This window comes from Mytilus galloprovincialis, chromosome 9, assembly GCF_965363235.1.
Source record: "Mytilus galloprovincialis chromosome 9, xbMytGall1.hap1.1, whole genome shotgun sequence".
Taxonomy (NCBI): Eukaryota; Metazoa; Mollusca; class Bivalvia; order Mytilida; family Mytilidae; genus Mytilus; species Mytilus galloprovincialis.
In genome coordinates, this window is record NC_134846.1 from 6103107 (window position 1) to 6129976 (window position 26870).

Here is a 26870-nt window from a genome sequence, read left to right on the forward strand (position 1 = left end):
ATTTTTTTTGGAAAAAAAAATATGTTTAAAGTAAACTAGAGGCTCTAAAGAGCCTGTGTCGCTCACCTTGGTCTATGTGCATATTAAACAAAGGACACAGATAGTTTCGTGACAAAATTGTGTTTTGGTGATGGTGATGTGTTTGAAGATCTTACTTTTACTGAACATTCTTGCTAGTTACAATTTTCTCTATCTATATAGACTTGACCCTTTAGAAACAAAGGAAAATATTTTTTGAAAATTTACAAAAATTTACAAAATTAATGACAATTGTCAAAAATTTACTATAAAGGGCAATAACTCCTTAAAGGGTCAACTGACCATGTGGTCATGTTGACTTAATATAAGATCTTACTTTGCTGAACATTATTGCTGTTTACAGTTTATCTATAATAGTATTCAAGATAATAACCAAAAACCGAAAATTTCCCAATTACCAATTAAGGGGCAGCAACCCAACAACTAGTTGTCCAATTTATCTGAAATGTTGTTCTAATGTAAATATGTTCACACTTTTATTATTTGTTAAAAAATGTTGTACTAACATACCCCATGTGGGGGCTTTAGTAAAATTAAATGTCTTATGTCTTATGTCTTATGTCTTATGAAAATTTCATAGCAAATAGATCTTGACTTGATAAACAAATTTACCAATGTCAGATTTGCTCTAAATGCTTTGGTTTTAGAGTTATAAGCCAAAATCTACATGTTTCATTTTTAACCATGGTGGCCATCTTGATTGGTTGGCCGAGTCACCGGACACATTTTTAAACTAGATACCCCAATGATAATTGTGGCCTAGTTTGGTTAAATTTTGCCCAGTAGTTTAAGAGGAGAAGATTTTTGTAAAAATTAACGACGACGACGGACGACGGACGACGGACGCCAAGTGATGGAAAAAGCTCACTTGGCCCTTTGGGCCAGGTGAGCTTAAAAAGAAGATATACTTGCATATAAATCCATATACAATGGAAGTTTTTTAAAAGTGGACCGAACGTTTTGACCATCGAAATTTGAAATACTAGTTAGGACCACAAGATTTTAATAAAACAGCCAGTACAGGACTCACACGAACGCCAGATTAAGTAAGAGGGGCGATATTCTGACGCGTTTTTTTTTTAATTATTGGTCACCAATGTTTAGAAAGAAAGGGGAAAAACCCAAACAATTATCGGCCAATCACAAACGTTGTTGCAAATTTGACCTTAAGACGTCAAAGAATTTCCCATGATGCAATTATTTCATATAAATAAAAAAAATATTATACCAATCAGGAACATATATATACGGTTCCCAGTACCAATTGAATAAAAAAATATTGCATTCAAATGATTTTTATACCAAATGAATAAAAAATATTGCATTCAAATGACTTTTTATACCAATCGAATAAAAAATATTGCATTTGAATGAAAAATTATACCATTTGAATGAAAAATATTGCATTTAAATGAAAAAAATATACCATTCAAATAAAAAAATATTGCATTTAAATGAAGAAATATACCAATTAAATAAGAAATATTGCATTTAAATGAAAAATATCAAATTTTTGCAACCAATACCATGCCATATTTAACACTCTGTTAGGTGTATTTGAGCTTGATGATAGATATATAAGAAGATGTAATTTGAGTCTCTATGAGACAACTCCAAATTCAAGTCACAAGTTGTAAAAGTAAACCATTAAAGTTAAAGTACGATCTTTAACGCCGAGCTCAACACTTGATATGCATTCGGAATCGAGTTGTACAAGCACTGAATATTGTTATAGGCGTAATATAGACCTAATTACGGGGGATTTCTTTGAACGATTAATTGTTATATTTAATCATCACCAGTATGTGTATGATTTGTTCTTTTTTTTATATAAACAACCAAACGTTTTATATAGAATGTACAAGTCAGATCATACCGATAATTCTGATCCGAGCTACAAACTATTGGTTGGACCGTGCACGATAGCAGGGGTGTTGTCATCCTAGAAAACAATGATTACCTCTCGGAAAATGCCAGGTGTATTACTGGCCATAAATGTTTATCAAGTATATCTTGGCATTTAATAACATTATTATAGCTCTCTTCAGGAGCAAATGTGCCGATGCCATTCCAGCAAATTCAGCACGAAATCATGACTTCGAATTTTGTTTTTGATGTCCGCGGTTGAACAAGGACTGGTCTCTACCCCTCGTTTCTTCGTCACATATAAATACTTTTATCATGTCCAATCATAATTTTGCTATCATCAGAGAAAATACCCTTTTTCAGTGGTTGTTAACCGTCCATCCCCTTTTTCGCTGCACCATGCAAATCGTTTGTTCGATTGACTTCCCTAAAGATACAATTTCTTATCCACATGCCAGTGATACCCATGTTATGTGTATTGTGCTTACTGGTACATTTAGACACAGGGACACCATTAAACTTGTTTGTTATTAAATACAAGAAACACCTAACACTTGTGTTTACAGTGCATTCCAGCAATGGTCGGCCACTTCTTGTTTTTTTTTACAACGGAACCTGTGACTAAAAGTGTTCGAACATTGTCAACAATAGTTCACCTTGAGATTTTAAGAATGTCACTAATGTTCGACGAGATTATCCATTCTATGACATTCGTTGAAAGTTCATAACCTACCCATCTTGTTATTTCACTTGTTCCAACGATACTAGATTAACAGCCGACAACTCATGTCACATGACTGTTGCCCACATGATTCACAACGCTAAAGATAAATACAGTAATCTTCAGTGATGTGAATGACGTAGGACAAGGCCATTTAAAACTGAGTCACACAAAAAAACGAAAACACGACGTCATTGTGACCGAATACCTTTTGTTTCTGTAGGATTTTACAATAGTTAACGGTATTTGTGATTAATTAACCCATGATAACATGGATTTTAAATTTCATATTGTGATTTTTTCTGCAGACTTGCTTACCAGTTGACTCACGTGCGAAAATAAATATGTTTGGTAAGTAGAATAATCTTCAAGGGGCCATCTTCAAAATTTTCATATGAATCAGTTAATATTTTTTTTCTCTCACGAGTATATTGTATGTCAACTAAAACGAATCTCCATTTAAACACAATATTCTAGAGCTTGCATTTCCTACAAATGCTTTCTTTGATATAAAGTTGTTACTAACAAATGCTATCAAATAGTTTAAAGTGGTGAAGTTAGAATCGTTCCTTTGAAGACTTTACGGACACCATCACGAGTTGGTAGACCTTTATCGATTATCTGTTGCATAGGTGACAACGACTATTGTCCTTACCATACTCCCGTCCTAACGAATTAGATTTATCACCGCATCATTTTAAATATAACGGAATTTGATGAGACTGTCAACAAAGTGAGAGGTTTAGCGCTATAAACCCAGGTTTAATCCACCATTTTCTACATTTGAAAATGTCTGTACCTAGTCAGTTCTTGTCCATTCGTTTTTGATGTGTTTTGTCATTTGATTTTGCCATGTGATTAGGGACTTTCCGAATTGATTTTCCACAGTTCAGTATTTTTTTTGTACTGACATAAGTAACACGATGGTTGCCTCATTTTGAGCAAGATCTGTGTACCCTCCCAGAATACATGGAATATCCGAGGTGTAGATCTTTTTCCACAATAGTAATTATGTAGATTAAAATTAGTTTTTCCTTAATTTAAGAAATAACTCTTTAAAGGCGTTCTCTTTGCTCGTTTTAATATACGTAGGCTTTAAAATTAACAATACCTTTACATCGTCCGTACACGAGGAGTATAAATGCAACAGTAGTATACCGCTAAATGATCTCTCTCAAAACAAAGTTATCTGTCTAAATTAAAATGTTAATAGCAAAGTTATTCTTGTATTATGTGACGTAACACCACTGCACCTGATTAGGGGAGGTTTGAGCGCTTACAAATATGTTTCAACCAGCAAACGTTTGGATCCATACATCATGTTCATATAGGTTATTTCACTGGCTGAATAATCATGCGTATACTTGTATTTATTCAGATAACACTTTTATTATTTGTTTTTTAATTCTTTCAATATATATTATTAAATACTGAGATGTTGTTTGATTTAAAATAAATTATCTATGTGTGACGTGGGAGCAAACATCGGTGTCAGTAAGGCATTCAACAATGATTAAAACACATACCATCGGACACTTCCTGATTTATATAAGAATGCAATTCACGAAAGAAAAAGTTAATCAATAATAACTACTTAATAACAGGTGTCCATCATGTGACATTTGCATCTATAAATTATTAATGCAAAACAGATTTTGGTGAGAGGAAACATTTCCCAATTAACAAAGCACACTTTAAATGTCTGACATCGATTGCAAGACTTTGGCGTTTCTGATTTGCCTTTTTACTGACACATTATGTTCTCTTTTGTTTGCCAGAATGGTAAAACATAATGCACATGTATGTTTAATCTGTAAACAAATGAAGTATATGTTTTCATAACACTGTTAAAATAATTGAGTATTTGATTGCAGTGTTAAGGTTGATTATCGGTGTCACTCTTCTAAATCAATGCAGGGGTGAATCAACATTTAGTTTTGCTACATAATGTGTACCTGTAAGGGTGGATTATGCTTACTGAAACTTTGTTGATAAGATGAAACCTGCAATTGTTACTTCAGTTTAGTTATCCTTGATTTAGTCATTGTAGGAGAGTTTAGTCAAAGTATTTAGGTAAATGATCGGCATTTGAAAATGTTAGCTTATCGAAGCAGGATCATTGTTTGCAAGAATGCCAGGACAATCTGCATAAAAAAGACAACATTTGCACGTTCCATAGGTGGATAATGGAATTAATTGGATTAATTCATACTAATCTAACATAAATAGCCACAGTAAAATATTATTCCTCATAAAATATAACAGATAAAGAAACATAAAAAACAAGAGTCAACTGCAGATCACATAAAATGAATTATGCATTGCGTACACTCAAAACGGAAATTTTCTTGAAATACTAAGGATTGCCTACCTAATGACTAAATTAGCTCAGTAGTAAACATTGTGTACACCAGATGTGCATTTTGTCTACAAAAGACTTATATGTGATACTGGAATAAACGGAGTTGAAAGCCAATTAAGAACGAAATTGAAGAGCATTGAGGTATGGAACGCCGGAACTGTCTTATAGTGAAAATATTTAATGTGTTCTGTCGCTTTGTCTTTACGTCCTGTCGTTTCTTCTTTATGTTATGTGCAAATGTCTGTATTTCATGACACGGCATCTCTGTGTTATGTCAAATTAGTTATTTGTTTGGTCAAACACTTGTATGATATGTCATTGCTAACGTTTGTTGTGTACAATAGGCATTACATCATGCTTTAACTACTATATATTCTGTGAATACTTCGAAACTTTATGATCAACCACCTTTACATTCTCTCATATTTTATCTATGTTGTGTCTATTCTTCTTTTACGTATGTCATTTAAAAATTGCGTCCTGTCTCAAATGTGATTGTTATGCTGAATGTTCTAAAGGTTTTGTTTTGATGCACCTTTGTTCTATGTAAACCTCGTGATATTGTAGTCTTTTGGCGTTATGTTGTGTTTATACATATGTATCTCCAGTGAAAAACACAACACATCATGGTATAATTCATATGCGTTTTGCAGAACAATTGATACTCTCTGTGAGCATTCATTACGTCATGTGCAAATGCCTTTTACATTATGTGCAAACAACTTATACGTTTTGTGCAAACCTCGTTCTCCTTATGTGCAAACATAGTTCCCCTATGTGCAAACATCGTTTACCCTATGTGCAAACATAGTTTACCTTATGTATAAACACATATTGCGTTATGTGCAAATACCTATTAAGTTATGTATATAAACTACATCATTATGTGCAAACACTATTACGTTATGTGCAAATACCGCTTACATTATGTGCAAACACCGATTACGCTATGTGAAAATGCCTATTACATTATGTCCAAACATCTCTTACGTTATGTGCAAACACCTATTATGTTATGTCCAAACACCAATTACGTTATGTGCAAACACCTATTACGTTCTGGTAAACGCTTTTTTAACACAGATTAAAACAAAACGCATCAGTGCTATATACACTTTGAAAATTAAGAAAATGTTAAGTTTTAGCTTTTTAAAAAGCTCTGAACTACTTCGCTGTATTCTTTTTCAAGGTAATATCCATTGGATGCTGAATGTGAACTGAAGGTAATATGTGTGCATCAGGTTGTTGATTTAGTATTGGAAATTTGGTATTTTCATATATTGATTGATATAAAAATGTAATATAAATATTTAGTTTTTAGGGGAAATTATGTTGTTCTACTTTAAGAGTGTGCGTTATACATCCATTCTTTTTATATTTTGTTCACTTTACTTGTTGAAAATCAAAATATTTACAAATATATATACAAGATTCTCGAGGTGTGTCTCTCTGGGGTGTGCCTAGATTGACAAAAGTCATAAAATACATTTAATGCATTTTTGAAAACATTGTACAGGAACATTTTTTTAGCAAACAAATCGTGCATTTTACAGATTAGCAATGCAAATAAAGACGTATTATTGATTGATATTTTAATTTTCAATTTCAGTGTGTAATATATGCATAATGAAACGACCATGAATTAATAACATTTGATCTGAAATGTAATACACATAGTTATTTTTCCGGCATTTGATGGCTTAATATCCTCAGAAGAGAACAGTCTGTAATTCTTTATCTCATTTAAGCCAATAGTTGTTGCTGAATATCAGCCACATCATGAAGCAACCAAACAGAATTTATATGTGGTAAGTAGTTATTTCAAGATGGCGTATATATCGACTGAAATTAAAAGCTCTGCCCTGTTATTCGAAGCAAAAAAAAAAGCTACATGTAAAAAACAAAATGCAACCTAGTTTCTTTACGGAAAATAGGTTGATATAAAAAAAAAAGAAGACGTGGTATGATTGCCAATGAGACAACTATCCACAAGAGACCAAATTGACACAGAAATTAACAACAAACAACTTTAGGTCACTGTACGGCCTTCAACAATGAGCAAAGTCCATACCGCAAAGTCAACAATAAAAGGCCCTGAAAAGATTATGTAAAACAATTCAAACGAGAGCACTAACGTCCTTATTCATGTAATGTTCTCTTTCATCAGCACCAAGTGGATTATTTCATAGGTCGCCATAACTTGCATACATAATCATAACACAGTTTTGGAAGGCGCCGAATTACATTGATGAATTATAGACTTTTGAAAAGGTCAACACATTATATATGCGTCTATTCAGATTATATTGACCGAGGACGAAGATATTTTCTCGCCACTTCTTTTCTTGTATTTTTTTTTTTAATTAGGAGGGAGTTTTGGCAAAACTGAGTCCCGATCCCCCTCTTAATCAAACTGCTTATAGATCCAACAAACGCAGCTCCATCATTTTCAAAAATTTCGGTTCCGTCACTGGTCATTGAATGAGAAATCAAAAAGAGAAAGAAAAGGTCCGTGTGTTTGTTTATCTAATGATATCTTAATGAACAACTTCTCTATTCATTTTACATCGGATGACAGTGAGGGCATTCATGTGTATTGCTGTGGCCTAAATTTCCATTACGTAACCTTCGTTTTGAGATTGTAACCGATCTATACACATGATAATGATAAATACGCGGACATTATCGAGTGCAAAATTACATTCTATCACTTGTTCTTAATTCATTTGAAATGAATACTCCTAAAAATGTATTTTTTTGAACATTAATTAATAATATGAAAATGTCGTTAAACTCGTTAGAAACATAAATAAAGTAAAAAATCTTTAATATTTATACACACCTACAGAAAAAGTGTGTTACCGCATGCGGAAAAATATCTCAAGAACGTTTGTAATCTCCCATGCAGAGTAATCTGTCATTGCTCCCTCTCTCTGCGTGGGACATTGCATGTTTTGCTGGAAATTACGAATGCCCACACAATTTAATCTATTAGAAAAATCGAATTAATACAGAAGAGTGTCAACCATGCACTTGCACAGCACTATAATTAATATAGTGCAATAGAATGATATACAAGTTGATGAAAATTATATATACATGTAACTGTAATTTACAAATATTAAAATAATGTATAAAAAACAATACAGAGTTTACTGATTTGTATCACTACTACGATGAGGTTGAATTTATCATCCACGCACGGACTTGTCTCAGAAAAAATATATATCTGTACTTTAACGTCACTTTCAGGTAAAGAGATGTGATTTGGTTTTCTGAGACAAGTGCTTGTGACCGTCCACAAGAACTTGCAGTCATCCGATGTTCAGTACTTCAGTACTTTGATTCATATCTTTAACATAAGGATGTTCTCAAAAAGTAATAAAACATAACAAGGATGTTATATTTTTTACAAATGTCTTATTATCCTTATTTTATCTTGATTCATTTTGAGAACTCAAATCGTATCAATGACATACTGCACATTTAAAGATTTTTGTAAACTGGGAGTTAGCAGGCAATTGTTTCATGGTGCTTTAAACGGATGAACAAGGGGGTTCCGAAATTCCAACAATACAAAACATGACAAGTGAACTTTATTAATTTATAATCAGTAGCAGGAAAATTACAGAATAATTTTAGCCTTCCCTTTCGTGTTAAAAAGAATTTTGACTAAATATGTTACGTCGATTTCAAGGCGAACAAGATTGCATCAATTTATGATTGTTTCCGCACTTTGAGGATACTTTGGATTGAATCATATGAACTTCATGCCTCGCTAGCTATTAATAAAAAAAGCGTCTCGCTTTAACAGTAGCCGAGAAAAGGGGGACCGATATATCTAAAAATGGCAATATTTAACGGAAACTGAAAACATAAAATTTAGAATGATAACATTTAGATCCAATAGAATATATTTGTATGAAATTTAAAAATGAATAATCATGTGCAGTAAATCCCTTTATGAACATTTAATTGTGTATTTAGCTATATTTATCGAACCTTCGCGTTCATAACTAAACGCATCGAAGCTTATCGTTTATACCGTCTATCCCGCAATAAAATTCATTGAATTTATGACTCTCAGTTCGGAAAATAAGTTGATGTTTCTAATTTATACGAATATCGTTGAAATATTGAACAAAAAAGATAAATTCATATCAACAACTGTGGAATAATGTATTGATTATAAAATGTACTTTGTCGGTAAACGTGAAATTTATTTGTACGAACTTTAGAAACAAGACGAAAAAAGCGAGGCTTGTCGAATTTTCTCCTGTTTCGCAGCAAGAACTAATACATTTTATATTTCTGACAATGTACAAATATTGTTTACAATTTACACCTGGTTTTTGAGCATAATTTGTATAAATCTTAACCATTGTCTCTGATTTTTACATTTATTGAAACGCGGACTCGAAGAAAACACCAAAATGAACTATTACCTAGAAAGAAATATCCATATTACCGATTGATCAACATGAAAGTGGGTAGCAGGAAAATTTATTTGCACATTTACAAACAAAGCAAAAAAAAAAATGTTGTTTACCTGTTATTTGTGTACAATAACTACCTAATTGCAGAATAAAAGCGAATTACTTAACTGTAACCATTTTTTTTTTCAAACTGGTGGTAAAAAAATGAATAGATTAGCTGACTATGCGGTATGTTTTTGTTGTTAAAGGCCAAAGGGGGGTCTATTGTTATTTATTTCTTTGTCATGTGGTCTCTCGTGGAGAATTGTCTCATTGGCATTCATACCACATCTTTTTTTATAGATAGTCAGTTTTTTCAAAGGGAAAATTATGTTATGATCACCATTTTAGCAACGAAATTATTTATTTATTCTTATAGACAACAAAAGAAACGATATGCACATCACTTATAAAAAAACAATAGAAGAAAACAATAACAATTTACTAGAATATGTATTTTTTTGTATCGTTCTTGATGACACGGTTCCAAAAGTTACCGGACCAAATACGGATAAATGAAAGTCATTATCTGGAGTTTCAAGTTGTGGGATTTAATTTCGTTAATTTTCATTCAGAAGAAATATGTGTATGCGTCATTTTTGTGGATTACAGGATAAGCCAGTTTTTAATATGATAAAAATAGTAGGATTCCTTAGCTGCTACATGAATCGTGGGAGACGTCATTACATTTGTAGCATTAATCTAGTACACGTTTCTCGCTACATGAAAACCCTACTGGGAGGGTAATAACAAATCATCCTGGTCTCTTGTGAAGATTTGTCACATCGGTATTCGTATCACATCTTCCTTTTTATATCGTATTGTTCCTTTCGGTTGCACCTCTTGGAAACTAGAGTCGTGCCTGTATATTTGTTAAAATGTTCAACAAGTAAAGTGAACAAATGTTCAAAGCATGGATTCACTTATAGGGTCTTTGCATCGGAAATAAACACATTTATTTTAAAAACAGTTGTTGGCATGACACGGGTTATGTTCTTCTCATATATTTTATGGTAGTATGATACTAAACCCCTGACGGGAGGGATTATGCCTGATATTCATATGATTAAGACATAATCTTTCTATCAGTTTAATTGAGGTCTGGAGCTGGCATGTCAGTTAACTACTAGTATAGTCTGTTGTTATTTATGAATTATTGTCATTTTATTTATTTTCTTTGACATCGGACTCGGACTTCTCTTTAACTGAATTGTAATGTGCGTATTGTTATGCATTTACTTTTTTACACTGGCTAGAGGTATAGGGGGATTGAGATCTCATTAAAATGTTTAACCCCGCCGCAATTTTGCGCATGTCCCAAGTCAGGAGCCTCTGGCCTTTGTTAGTCTTGTATGATTTTTAATTTTAGTTTCTTGTGTATAATTCGGAGTTTTGTATGACGTCCATTAACACTGTACTAGTATAAATATTTTTTAAGGGGCCAGCTGAAGGATACCTACGGGTGCGGGAGTTTCTCGCTACATTGAAAACCCATTGGTGGCCTTCGGCTGTTGTCTGCTCTATGGTCGGGTTGTTGTCGCTTTGACACATTTCCCATTTCCTTTCTCAATTTTATGCATAACGCACACTCTTAATAACATTAACGGTACCAATTTTTCTGCACCAGATGCGCATTTCGACAAATAATGTCTCTTCAGTGATGCTCGTGGCCATAATATGTAAAATCCAAAGCTTATATAAAAGATGTAGAGCTATAATCCAAAAGTTCCAAAAAAAATATAGCCAAATCCGTGAAAGGAATCAGAGCTTTGCATGAGGGAGATAAGTAGAGCAAAATAATTTCCCATAAAACTAGATACATTGTATGTATATAGCATTTTTACACCAATCAATATATAAAAATCCACGGTTTGTTAGAAAGGTAAAACTTTTAATTTTCTTTATTTTCAAAATCCACATCATTGATGCGTTTTGTTTTAATCTGTGTCAAACAAGCGTTTACCAGAACGAAATAGATGTTTGCACATAACGTAATAGGTGTTTGCACATAACGTAATAGATGTTTAGACATAATGTAATAGGCATTTGCACATAACTTACATGGTGTTTGCACATAATGTAAGCGGTATTTGCACATAACGTAATAGTGTTTGCACATTATAATGTAGTTTTTATACATAACTTAATAGGTATTTGCACATAACGCAATATGTGTTTGCACATAAGGTAAACGATGTTTGCACATAAGGTAAACGAGGTTTGCACAAAACGTATAATTTGTTTGCACATAATGTAAAAGGCATTTGCACATGACGTAATGAATGCTCACAGAGAGTATCAACTGTACGGCAAAACGCATATGAATTATACCATGAGGTATTATGTTTTTCACTAGAGATACATATGTATAAACACAACATAACGCCAAAAGATTATAATATCATGAGATTTACATAGAACAAAGGTGTATCAAAACAAAACGTTTAAAACATTTGACATAACAATAACACTTGAGACAGGACGCAATACTTTACTGACATACGTAAAAGAAGAATAGACACAACATAGATACAATATGAGAGAATGGTGGTTGATCATAAAGTTTTGAAGTATTCACAAAGTATATAGTAGTTACAACATAATGGAATGCATATTTTACACAACAAAGTTTAGCAATGACATATCATACAATTGTTTAACCAAACAAATTACTAATTTGACATAACACAGAGATGCCGTGTCAGGAAATAAAGGCATCTGCACATAACATAAAGAAGAAATGACAGGACGTAAAGGCAAAGCGACAAAACACATTAAATATTTACACTATAAGACAGTTCCGGCGTTCCATATTGAGGACTTAAATTCCTTAGTGTTATGACAAATGTTTTGTAAACTGTAAATTAATAGAACACATCATTGATATTTCGTGTAAACATAGAAGTGCTGACGAAATGTAAACATCAGAAAGTCAAATTTTAGGTTTTTCGTGCAGATAGAAAATAAACACAAGCAATGGTCTTTCTGGTTTTTTTTATATTATTGGTGAGTAATGTAGGGAATCGTTTATTGACTGCTCTACAAAAAACAGTTATGATCAACATTTAAAAAAGAAAAGAAATATATTTTTCATTTAAGTTTAACATGTCTATTCTGTGATCAAGCATCAAACGTAACTGATTGCCTTACTCAAAAAGCAGTATGCACTGATGGAGATGAGGTACTGTGTTCACTAATATCATTATATCCGTATGCTCATCGAACATGAATTTCCCCCTCTGGTCTATTCAGATAATTTCCTAGTAGTACTTTGTTCTAAGGCTGGTATATATCCATAACGCGATAAACAGTAGCCAGTTGTTAACTGTTTTTTTTTAAATTTAATAACGTCTTCATAACAGTATCTTATCACAGACTAGTTGTAAAAAGCAAATATTGACAAATAAGGATAATTCTATCATGATCAGTATCATGTAAAAAACTGTCACATTTTTTAAATACCAGATTCAAGCTGTGGCTATGTTGATTAAAAAAAAGAAATCAGAAATTTTAATTTCAGTGATAGCTCTTTAGATATACATTACTTTTTTGTTTGTCGTAAAAAGTATTTATGTTTACGGATGTTGCGCTAGATATGTGTTTCGCCTAAATAAATAAACTTGAATACAAAAGCACCACTGTAATTTACAACTACACATGCGTGATACTTTTTTTTTTATTCTGAAGGAAAAATTTGAAACTGTTAAAACAATACCAGAGATCCAGACGGAAAATCAAAAGAGGAGATACGATGAAAGATAATGCCAAGAGCCGAAAAAAACAAGCTTTATCGTTGAATTAACTACTTAATCAGATAATAAACATTAATCAACAGACGACCTAAATGATATTTGAATAATCTTTCTGTATTATGTTCCATAAACCGTCAAATAAATAAAAATCAATGAAAATCTTAATTTATTACGTTAGTTGTCAATGTTTTTATATTGATGAAAATACCGTAAAATAATTATCAATATCAAATTCAATGTTAAAGGTACGTGTAAAAATAAATTAATCTGAAAATCACAAATAGTGAAGCTGTATCGACATCCAACAATGAAAGAGAATAACATACCTATTGAGTCGAATTATTGTAAACAATTGTTTTCTTAATTATAACAAGGGGCCTCAGTGGCCGAATGGTCTATGTAGTTACCACTGTAATCACTAGCCAGTCAACACAGAGGATGTGGGTTCGACTCCAATCTTAATTGACAAGAATTGTCAATTTTCCTATCGAAGGTCGGTAGTTTTCACACGGCTATCTGGCTTCCTCCACCAATAAAAACTAGCCACCACGAAATAGCCCAAATGCGGTGCTTAAAAGTGGCGTTAAAACGCAAAAAATCAATCAAAATCTTACTTAAAACTCCAATTATATCGTGTGATATTTGTGTTTCGTAATTATAAGATGTCTTGCGTGTATCATGTCTAGATCCCGGGGTAAGTTAAAGATACAATCAATTCAAATATAAGATAATTATCTCTCACTACGACGAGCACATGGCGCATTTGAAATTTATGCCTAACAGTGAGTATCATACAAATAAAATTTAAACAGCTATGGATTGTTGACTACTGTACCCCTATTTTTGACTTTTTTACCTATTATGTTTTTTGGTTTTGTTCACGCATCGTTGTCAATATTATGGAATTTGATGCGACTGTTAAATAAGGTTCAATCCACTATTTTCTAATAAGAAAATGCATGTACCAAGTGAGGAATATGACAGTTGTTTTCCATTCGTTTGATGAGTTTGAGCTTTTGATTTTGCCATTTGATTAGGGACTTTCCGTTTTTTAATTCAGCTGAATTCAGTATTTTTGTGATTTAACTTTTTACTAAATGAATACTCAATGGGATTGTAGACGACTTCCCATAATGTGATATTCAAATTTAAAGATATCCACGGTAGCCATTGTAAAACAGTTAGTCTGAATAAATGAGGTATTGTTAAACAACGGTTTTTTTTTTAAATTTTAGAAATGTTTTCTAGACAAAGTCATTCTTGATGATTCATCAACTGTGTTTTCAGCAGGTTGCAGATCGAAACAGGTAATTATTTTTGTATTTGATTGCAAAACGATGATGTTGGATGTTTGTAATGGATCCAATATCCTACGAAAATGACCAAGAATTGTCTGTCCAGAAAATTTGAATAAAAATTATACGATAGGATTCTGATGTTCAGAAGTTGTGTTTGTTGATGTGGTCCAGAAGTGTTTCTCGTTTTCCTTTTTTTAAAAAGAATAGATCGTTGGTTTTTCAGTTTGAATGATTTTACACTAGTTATTTTCCGACCCTTTATAGCTTGCTCTTCGATGTGAGCCAAGGCTCCGTGTTGTAGATCGTACTTTGACCTATACTGGTTTACTTTTAACAATGGGATTGAAAGTTGTCTCATTAACACTCATCCCACATCTTCTTATATCAATGTGCGTTTTAATAAAGGCAACAGTAGTATACCGCTGTTCAAAACTCATAAATCCAGGGACAAAAAAACAAAATCGAGGTAACAAACTAAAACTGAGGGAAACGCATTAAATATAAGAGGAAAACAACGACACAACATTAAAATGTAACACACATAGAAACGGACTAAATATTAGACAAAATCCTATGAGAATAACAAATACAACATCAAAACCAAATACATGAACTTGGGATAGATAAGTACAGTGACTCGTCTTATAGTAATGTGAATTCACACTCAAAAATAAGAGAAAACAAGCGACACAACGAAAACACAACGTTAAAATGTAACACACACAGAAACGAACTATAATATAACAATGGCCATATCCCTGACTTGGTACAGGACATTTTTAAAGGAAAATATGGTGGGTTGAACCTGGTTTTGTGGCATGCTAAACCTCCCTCTTTTATGGCCATGTAAAATATAACAATAAAATGACCAACACAACATTACAGGACTACAATATAAATAAATAGGAGATCACAATTGACAAAGAAACACACATATAATAGCTAGCAATAGGCAACAGGTTTAAAATTTTAATTCGCCAGAAGTGCATTTTGTCCACACAAGACTTACTAGTGACGCCCAGATACAAAAATTTGAAAGCCGAAACAAGCACAAAGTTGAACACCATCGAGAACCAAAAGTTCAAAAAAGTTGTGCCAAAAACGGCCAGGGTTTTCTGTTAAGTACCAGAACATCCCTTTTATTTAGAATGATTTATACTTTTGCAAACAGTAAATTTTATAAAATGACTATCCACTTGTATTTTTGTCCATCTGATGAGTTAAGCTTTTTTCGACTGATTTTTATAGTTCGTTCTTATGTTGTACTGTTATACCATTGTCCCAGGTTAGGAGGAGGGTTGGGATCCCGCTAACATGTTAACCCCGCCACATTATTTATGTATGTGCCTGTCCCAAGTCAGGAGCCTGTAATTCAGTGGTTGTCGTTTGTTTGTGTGTTACATATTTGGTTTCGTGCATTTTTTTTTTATGAATAAGGCCGTTAGTTTTCTCGTTTGAATTATTTTACATTGTCTTATCGGGGTCTTTTATAGCTGACTATGCGGTATGGGCTTTGCTCATTGTTGAAGGCCGTACAATGACCTATAGTTGTTAATGTCTGTGTCATTTTGGTCTTTTGAGGACAGTTGTCTCATTGGCAATCATACCACATCTTCTTTTTTATATACAAAAGATATACATGATAAAACTGAAGTATCAACTAATTACAGGAAACAACCGAAATACATTACATAACCCGACAAAATGTATTCTTAAATAAAAATACTAAAACAAAATATGCAAAAATAAATTTGATTAATAGAGAAAATAGTATCGGATTAGTCTTAAATCGTACTCTTAAAAAATAAAAAGATAAATTATTACAAAAAAATAAAGCTGCTGCAATATATTTGTTTTATTTTCTACTATGTACATGATTTCAGGAATCAAATATTGGCACTTCTTATTATTGAAATCTAAATGTTAAACAACATACAAATACACCTACTCATAACTATTGGTAAATAATTCATCCTAAGGTATAGAGATAAAACAAAATTGTATGCTTATGATATACATAATATTCAAGAAAAGTGATGATGGCATCTTTTTATAGATGACAAAAAAATATCGTACATGCATGATTGAACGAAATCCATTTGAAATAATGGTGAACAAAACATTATCTGACTGTCAAACTTATGTAACTTCTTATTTGCGTTACATCAACCCATCCTAAGGTACAATAATTATAATCAAAGGTACCAGGATTACAATTTAATACGCTAGACGCGTGTTCGTCTACATAAGACTCATCAGTGATGCTCAGATCAAAACAGTTAAAAAGCCAAACGAGTACAAAGTTGAAGAGCCATGAATTATAATGCTGTGTCATATTGTTAACCAAAAATACATTAACATTTTGTTTTCCTTCAGAGGTTCACGTGATAATACAGGTAATAATGCTCACATTTTGTCTGATTTAATGTAACCTTGTAATGTAATGTAATGTTGAGCATGTTGAGGTACCAAAAATATTTTTTACACAATATTTGGGTAAAAGGTTATTTTAAATGTAACCAACTCATTGTAAGATTGAAAGAAGAATTATTACCAAAAGTAATAACTTCAAACAAAAAATAATAAGCTTGTAATCGTGCAAAGCATAACAGAATCTGAGCTTCTAAGTACTCCTTACATGAAAGAGTTGACAAGGAAAATCATCTTGGAATAAAGAAACACATGATTATATTCTTTATGAAGAAGCGGGTGTCAAGCTATTTTTCTACAGTTTTTATATACATTAAATAAATGACAGTTTTGACTGTAAAATGACATGAACGATGAATTTTAAAATGATTGAAATCGTAACCACTGTGGATTCATTATTATTCGTTGGATATAAATGTTCTTTGATTTCGTGGGTACCAGCAACGACTGCAATTGTTCAACAAATATCAAACTCTCTATAAGGTTGAATGCAGACTTGGGCGAAACCATGAAATTAAATGTCAACGAAAATAACAGTTTTCATCAATCCACAAAAATAGGTACCCGTAAAAATAAATGAATCTACAGCTTATATATTAACTAGATCACACCCGTGAAATCGCGGGCATACACAGTTGTAAACTGTTGTAGAATGAATTCTTGTAAAAGATATTATGTCTCGAGAATTTCATAACAGGTATCAAAACCCTCTTACTTTTTTGCCGTGATCTGTTTCCTTTCTGTTAAATTCAATTATTTTCGTGTTTCTTGCCTCGGACCACAATTATTCTTCCCCTTTGCTTCAATGCATTTTTTTGGGTAAAATTCAAATAAAATTAAAAATTTGCACCGCCTCAAACATGAAATGAATGTAACTGCTTATAGACCATTATTATTTTAATAAAATATGCTTCTAGGACAATCCATCAGTGCTTTTTCTTTTGAGAGCCCTGTTAACATGCGAATGGTAGAATTTGAATCTTATATAAATACCAAAGGCTAATTCGAGAGGTCACGGGTCGGACGGGTCCTGATCCCGAAATCCTTGGCATAAAAACTTGAAATTCCGAGGTGCCAAATTTATAAAGAAATTCATATTCCGACATCCCTAAATTCGAAAAAAATATTCCCGGATCCCGTAAGGATCAATCCCAAAATCCCGAGCTTTAAAACACCCGATCCCGAGGTCCAGAAAAATTCCTGCCTCCCTCAAATCTCTACTCTATTTTCTTTTTGGTCAAATCACTACTTTCACTTTCAACAATAAGTATTTATGCTCCATTTATGGGCATTATGTTTTCTAGTCTGTGCGTCCGTCCGTCTGTCCGGCTTCAGGTGAAGTTGAAGTCAAATCAAGTCGAAGCTTAGTAAATATGTTCCCTATGGTATAATCTTTCTAATTTTAATGCCAAAGTAGAGATTTTACCCCATTTCACGGTCCACTGAATATAGAAAATGATAGTGCCGATGTGGCATCAGTGTGCTATGGACACTTTCTTTTTTCCACATGTTTTACTTATTTAAATATATATATATATATATATATATTCAACTGGTATGAACCCTTAAATATTCATTTCACTAAAAATTATAGAAATATAATCGTAGTTTACAAGTAGATAAACTCGAATTATAATTGTCCTCTTTCAGGAGGTATAATAGTTGTGGTTCTTGCGATCTAAAAACCATGATATGGAGAACGATCTGATTGGCTTAAGTTATGTATTTTTCATTTTTTTTTATCCATCATACGATTGGTTGTACTTGTGCGTGTTTAAAACCGGAAGTCCTATCTATGACTAAAAGTCAGTCTGATGACGGCAACAATATCAGGACACCTATCCGGACACCCATTTTGTCATTTTTCTCCCAAAAAACTCAATCTGAATAATCATAAAAATGGATGACAAATGCGACTATGCATGTTACCTTTATGACACAGAGGCATGATGATTAATTTATTGTGGAAGGAAGAGAAGCGACACACAAAATGAGGTCTTCTCGTTTAAAAGTATAGATTACACAGAGTAACATTCAAACGGTTTTTGTAACATTACATATTTTCAGTCCATTCTTATTTATTGATTGTTTTGTTTCAACTAATATCATTGGCCAAGTAGCACCCCTTTTTTGCAAAAAAATATAGCAGTTTTACTAAATTGTTAAAATGTAAACTATTAGCTATTTATTGAAAAGTATAATACTTCTGTTACATAAATATGGACAGTTTTTGACAATATAATACACATGTATCGGGTACTAGCATCATAAAGTCATGCTAAATTACTGAAATCTTCGAAAGTTTAGCATTTTTGTTAATTTTTAGACGGTTTTTAGTCTGAAATGGAAATGGCCGCATTTGTGTTCATTCTTAATACTTAAATGTAAGTTGAGTCTGATGTAGACGAAACGCGCGTCTGGCGTATAAAATTATAATCCTGGTACTTTTGATAACTATTGTATTTGATGATAACACATAACATATATGAAGGTTGAGAATGAACACGGATGAACACTTTCATTTATGACAAAAAACATCTGGAATCGACATATTATGGCCAATTTCATAGATTGTTCATATGTTAGCTTAAATTTGAGCGTCTTTAATGACTAAATCAGTTCAAATCTTTCAGATAACCTAATTGAATCAACTAAACTAAAATTTAAGTGTCCAAAATCTTTCCTCCGATGAACCTGAATTTGAGGCCAAAATCGGCCCTTACCGGACCTACTCCTTTTCTATTCACAAAGGCAATTATCAAAGAGATGTCTTATCTAACACGCAAATTGTCATTCTTGTAATCCCTTCATTTTGTATTCAATTTCATTAAATTAATGATATACAGTTATTTGTCCAAAATGACTTACAAATGTATAACTTCATCGATAATACTCTATTTTTTTTGACAGGTTTGTAATTTTAATAGCAAGCTCTGTTGGGCGAAAAAGACAGCATGAATTTCAAAGGACAAAGAAAGACACCATCGGATGTGCTCAGTGCTGCTCAACTAATACAACAAATGGCATTCCATGTAATGGCTTCTTGTGTAATCAGAGTAGGTATTTGATTTCTGTGTTTTCCCTGTTTATGACTAAAAGTATGACAAATAGGCAAAAGCTACCAAATAGACATGCAAACTGAAAACGCCAAGCCAAATTTCAAAACACAAACAACATAATACATATTACATAATACAACAGAGGAAACTAAAGTCTGAGCAACATGAACCCCATAAAAAAACCGGGAATAATCGCAGGACTCCCGGAAGTCAACATGCCCTTTTCATTATGTGGTGCCCGTCGTCGTGTTGCTCAAGTCGTTACAATTTTTGTGATAGGTCTAATTCGATAAGTTGTTATAATGCTTTTAAAATTGTACGAACTTAACAATCTTTTTTGTTTTGAATTTATTTGCGGTGTATAGGAAAATGTGGAATACCACTTAATGCTAAGAATTTATTAGATAAAAGAAGAGGGACGACAGATACCAGAGGGACATTCAAACAACATTAGAGCTTAAAATTCGAAATAAGTAGGGTGCAGTTTGTTTTTTCATTAGCATTTATATTGACTTCTAAGAAACTTATACAAATAGAGAGGGGCAAACACATGTCTAAGTCTTTCTTGTATTTTTACTTAGTACTATTTACAATTGTTTTAATTACTTTGTATCTAGATCCAGTAATAGATGATGATACTTGTTTATCGTGTGACAGCGTTTCTTCCCCGAAGTTATGTCACGTAAGCCAACAGTGTCCATCAAACGAGGTAGGTAACATTGAAAACTTATTTTTCGCAATATTCTGATAAAATGCAAGTAAATTGGAAAAAAATAAAAAGTATAAATGACGTATTTTTCCCCTAGGAAAATAAATTTGACGAGAGGAAAATCTTATTTCTATGGATGACAAGTCCTAGGGCTAGATAATAATTAAATAATATCGACCTCAAAACATACGCTACCTATGTATATTAGTTAGTTGTGGTATATATTTTAACAATAATTGTTCCATGTATATATTATGTCTGTATGTTCACCGAATTATGCCAATAGACCGACATTATTACCAATTGTCAGATTAGGTTCACCTGGCTATAAAACCACGTCAATTACACCATTTTCTTCGGGAAATGCCTGTACCAAAGTCAGACATATGCAAATTATTTTTTATTTGTGTTGTTCATGCATGACGTTTGATTTTGTCTGTTTTTAATGACTTTTCCTTTCTTTATTTACATTGGAGTTCGGTATTTTTGTTCAACTTTTTTTATAAAATTGAGTTAATCAACCTCAACTGGCTGATACCAGCTGGTGTTTACCTGCTACTTAAACTTTTTGAATTAGAAATCATTACAACCATAAATGTAAAGCTATCATGTTTACCCTAGTGCATGATAGATTTGACAAATATCTGATGCTTTATAACAGTAGTTTTATTGGAATCGTATGGTTAGGTTCAGTTTTACTAATGGTTTCGCCTACGACCTTGTCATATATATCATCAATAGTTTTCGACCTTTAATTTATCATTACTCTTGAAATAGTGATATTTTCTATCGGTACGACATACCACACATTATACAGTGAGTGATTCACAAACAAATCAAATTATTAAGTTTTATATGTTAAGTCTAAAATTTTCAAACCCTATAACATCTTGTTTAATGGTTCGTAGTTATGAATGAAACTGTTTAAGTCGAATTTCGACCTGTCAATTACTCAATCTTTATTTCTGTGCGAATTAATGGGGTTCATTATGTATCTTTCGGTTGTGGATTTTTTTCCTAATTTCAATACTTCATTCCGAAAGCAATACAGCTGATAGGATACATATACACAATTTTACACCAATATAAGAATTTTACAAGAGATATATAATATATATAAATAAAGAGGTGTGCATGAAAGAAAATATAAAACGTAATACATAATACAAACTACGAGCAGAGAATGATATAATACTTAAATTAAGTGAGAACAAATATACTATTTACTTTTTTTTTAAATATTAAGTTTTTCTGCTGATTTAAAAAATACATGTTTACCTAAGTTATGCAATTGTTTAATATTTCTGACAGATAACAAATGGATAAGTTTATATGTAGAAGGATGTCTCCAATAATACTTTTTTTTATATACCTTTCTTGAATTTGACTTTATTTTTCACATTCAAGTAACTATGGTATTCATCTTCAATAGAGCTAGTATTACAATTTGTACATGTTGTACATAGTCTATTATTTTTATCATCATTATAATATATTTTAAAGTTATAGATGTGGGATGCATACTATAAGTATCTTCTCATGTTTTCATAATGAACTTTGTTTATTATTAATGTTATATGTATTTTATTTGCGCTTCTAAATTGTTTATAGGTTTGTGTGCAAAGAGTGTTCGTTCGTGGCGGTGCAGTACGATATCAACTTGGATGTGAGCGAAAATTAGTAAGTTCATGTCGAAGATAATAACAAATAAATATCTAAGCAGACGTTTTGTCCGATTCATTTTTATTTTTCGTAAATAAATCTCCGATTAACAATCTGTGTTCCAATATATAATAAAATTGAGAAAATAAATGGGAAATATGTCAAAGAGATAAAAACCCAAACAAACAGCAAATAACAGCCAAAAACCTACTTATAAATACATGTATATTTTCAAATGAAAATCAATCAGAAAAAGATCATGACGTGCTTGCTTGTTAAATGAATTAAAATAATCGTACGATGCTAGTGTGTGCATTCCATTTAGTATGCATTTGTGATATATTATTTTTGTAAATTAAATTCAAAAGTAAGTAGTTCTGTTACATGACTTTAAAAATTGGAAAAAAGGGCTCAACTTGATAGAAATTTTAAAATACATAATTGAAAACTTTATATAATAAAAGCATTTCTGTGTTTTGTCTCTGTTGTGTCGTAGTTCTCTTATATTTGATACGTTTCCCTCAGTTTTAGTTTGTAACCCAGATTTGTTTTTTCTATATCGATTTATGAATTTTGAACAGCGGTATACTACTGTTGTCTTTATTTATACATATATTACAGATGTGCGACCACTTGTTAAAGGATTATAGTTATACACACGGCCTAGGTCAAGGAAGACGAGCCAATGGAGATACAAATATTTGTGCAGCATGTTGTGATACTTACCAATGTAACGCAGAAGATTGTAGACATCTTATCAGAAGTATTATTTTTATTTTTAAATTGTCTTGTTTTGACATGTTATTTAAAATAGGAATATTGAGAAAAAAATCAATGTAAAAAAAAAATATTATTTTCAATATAAATATCATAGTTACATTTTGTAAGTGATACGTCACGTTTCTTATTTTATAAATTCAACTCAAGCAAAATCAAAGGTATCAAAGGTATCAGGCTTATAATGTGTTACGCCAGAGGCAAAAGACTCACCAGTGATCAAAATAGTAACAAAGCCTAACAAGTTTAAAATTGAACATGTTGAAAAGCATACACAATTTGGTATTTAACATTAGTTAATTTAAGAATCAATAGGAGCCATAAACAAGCTATTAAATTATATCAATTTCGTTTTCTTAAAGAACATTTTAGTTTGCGATATTTAGCAACAACTGTTACTACACATATTTCAAGTAACATCTTACTATGATTGAATAGACTAGAAGTCGTTTTTTTTGTTAAATTTGTCTCTCTATAAGAAGATGTGGCATGAGTGCCAATGAGACAACTCTCCATCCAAGTCACAATACGTAAAAGTAAACCATCACAGGTCAAAGTACGGTCTTCTCTTTCCTTTTTTTTTTTACCAGAAACAGTCAGTCAGGTCACCATATCTGGGAATCTGCGCTGCTCGGACTATAGGCATCATACACAAATTTTTTTTTCCATTGTGGGGTCAGATATTTTGTATTATTGCTTCAAAATCATAACGGACTCAGATCGACGTCCGGTATTTCCACATCATTTTAGCCAATCGATCCGAGACATCAAATTTAAAGTCTCGTTTTCAAATCAGGGTCCAATATTTGTTTTACTACACCTCTATGGATCCGTAGGGGGTAAGTAGCAAACCGTTTAATTTTAAATTAGACAGCAGCCAAATATAAAGATAAGGGAAAAACATCTTGGAGCATTATACAGTCTAAATAGACAGAATAAAGAAGTAATGTCAATTGCCAAAGAAAAGTTTTATTATTTGGACCCTACAATTTCTGTTTAACGACTTTTTTAGTTTTCGCTTCAACCAACCATTTATATAAGGAAAATGCCTTTATCATATCAGGAATATGACAGTTTTTTTCTTTAAATAAAATTGTGACGTCATTACTGCAAGTTCTTAAAAAAAGACGTCAAAAAGAGAAGCCAATTACTGAAGGTCGATTTGAGGGTCATTTTATTGGCTGTCGATTTGATAGAGGGTTAGTAAAATCGATAGGGGATGAGGCAGGAGGCCGTATCTCCTTTGGATTTTATTCATCCTCTATGGTCCGTAGGGGGCCAGTAGTTAACCGTATAACGAATTGAGCGAACGCTGGACTTTTTCTGTTGCGTTTTGTAGAAAAAATAAACAATAAAACACAACAACATTCATAGATGACGTCCCCATTAACAGTAGATGTGAGTTCGTGACCCCCCTATGAAATTTACTTACCCCCGGATCTATAAGGGGTCACCACGTGACGGTGTTAAACCAATCACAACGTGCTAATTTACCCTGCGGTGCAATAAATTTCATTATGGCGTCAGATTTGGACGTCAGTTGGAGGATCGGACGTCGATTATAGACCAGTCTTATAAATAATTAATACCACCAAATCGTAATACGTCACATCCGGTTGCATATGAAAATAGGTCGAAAAAAAAATTTCCTTGAACTTGACAGTTGTAGTTAATTAATCCTGCATTCCATTGCAAAAGCACATTTCTATGTCATAAACATATATCAAAGCAGCATTTCAATTTATTTGGGGTGTCTATACATGTAGAATATTCAAAAACTTGAGGTTGAATGGTTACTAAAGCTTGTACACAGGTAAAAAAAGAGGTGAACATTTGATTGGTTAACTTCCAGTGATTGTTATTTTTTTTTATATGCAATGAAATGTTATGAGAATGTTTTTCTATAGTACTGGCCAGGATAAAACTCATGTCAAGAATTTCTTTATTTGAAACAAAGATTTTGCACGTCAATCTTTTAAAAAGTGCAAAGGAGTAGGTCCGGTAAGGGCCGATTTTGGCCTCAAATTTCAGACTCAACTGACGAAAGATTTTGGACACTTTTCAAACACTTAAGGGTCTATTTCAGTTGATTCAATTAGTTTATGTGAAAGATTTTAACTGATTTAGTCATTACAAATGCCCCGATTCAAGCTTAAATATGAAAAATCTATCAAATATGCCAAACAATGTCACTTTTCAGATGGTTTTTGTCAAAAATGAAAGTGGCCGCATCCGTGTTCATCCTCAACCTTTATGTATGTTATGTATTATCATCAAATACAACTTACATTTCAATATTAAGAATGAACACAAATGCGGCCACTTTCATTAAAGACGGAAACCGTCTAAAATTTAAATTAAATGCTACAATTTTGTAGATTTTAGTAATTTAGCATCACTTATTGATGCTAGTACCCGATATATGTGCATTGTATTGTCAAAAACAGCCCATATTTATGTAGTAGAAGCATTCAACTTTCCAATAAATAACTAAAAATTTACCTTTTTACAATTTTGTAAAACTGCTTTATTTTGGTGTCAAAAAAAGGATCTTATTTGACCTACTCCTTTAACAAAGACTAATAAAGGGGGAAATCAATGGTGGTATAACACCTATATATCATAAATAGTTAATAAAAAAAAATCTACTTCAGCTATTGAAGTATATGTTATTTCCATTATTAATAAAAATATGCTCATGTTTTATACTTCTTTTTTTCAGAATTAAACATAAATGATACATGAATTATTATGACAACTCGAATTGACTTAATTTATTTGTTTAATATTATTGTCAGTTCAGTAGCTTATTCTGAAATACTTCATAACATATACTTACTTATAAAATAACAGCAACAGTAGTATACCGGTATTTTAAAGTCATAACTCGATTGAGAGAAAACAATTCCGGGTTACAAGCTAAAACCGAGGACAACACATCAACTATAAGAGGAAAACAAAGGATCGACAGAAACACTGAAGTGCAACAAAATTATCATTTACAAATTACGATATTTAAAAAAAGTTATTTGAACTGATTTAGGCAAAGATAACCATATATGAATTTTGCTACACATTGTATGTAATGTTTTGCTACACATTGTTTGTAATTTTTTGCTTCGTTGCAGTGTATTTACGTATGCTTTCTCATTTCAGAGCAGAAATGTAATTTTCCTTCCGTCTGTGGACCATAGATATCGTGGGCTGAAAACAAGAGTTGTAACTTTAGCTTGAAATAAATCATACCCAAGAGTTAATTTTATTTGGTTTACTATACATGTAATTATGGTTACGCTGAAGTGTGATGGGTTGACGCTGTACTGTTACGATGAAGTACGATGGTAACATTGTGTTGCTATCTTGTTGATAGCTACGCCTTATTGTGTTGTTGGTAACACTGCAGTGTGATATGTTGACGCTGTACTGTTACTAGGAAGTACGATGGTAACATTGTGTTGCTATCTTGTTGATAGCTACGCCTTATTGTGTTGTTGGTAACACCGCAGTGTGATAGGTTGACGCTGTACTGTTACGATGAAGAACGATGGAAACATTGTGTTACTATCTTGTTGATAGCTACGCCTTATTGTGTTGTTGGTAACACCGCAGTGTGATAGGTTACAAAAATACACTTGATGATTTTGATGTGCACATGTCAATGTACAAGTTAGTTTATTTGTTAGAAAATAAACTATGAATATGTTGTACGAAAAAAAAAAA

General features: G+C 32.3%; 1 protein-coding gene and 1 long non-coding RNA gene across 2 annotated transcripts in view; both read left to right on the forward strand.

The window, feature by feature from the left end:
* LOC143044317 (uncharacterized) overlaps window positions 1-26407 on the forward strand; it is a 59279-nt gene extending 32872 nt beyond the window's left edge. The window contains exons 8-10 of the mRNA XM_076216264.1: window positions 22323-22391; window positions 22995-23136; window positions 26307-26407. Coding sequence (XP_076072379.1) covers window positions 22323-22391; window positions 22995-23136; window positions 26307-26344 — 249 coding nt within the window. The 3' untranslated portion in view covers window positions 26345-26407. The remainder of the gene's footprint in view (window positions 1-22322; window positions 22392-22994; window positions 23137-26306) is intronic.
* LOC143044318 (uncharacterized) lies at window positions 12562-13380 on the forward strand. Its single transcript, XR_012968634.1, has 2 exons — window positions 12562-12644; window positions 13151-13380. It is a non-coding gene; the product is annotated as an uncharacterized LOC143044318 (long non-coding RNA).
* Window positions 26408-26870: the final 463 nt, after the last annotated feature.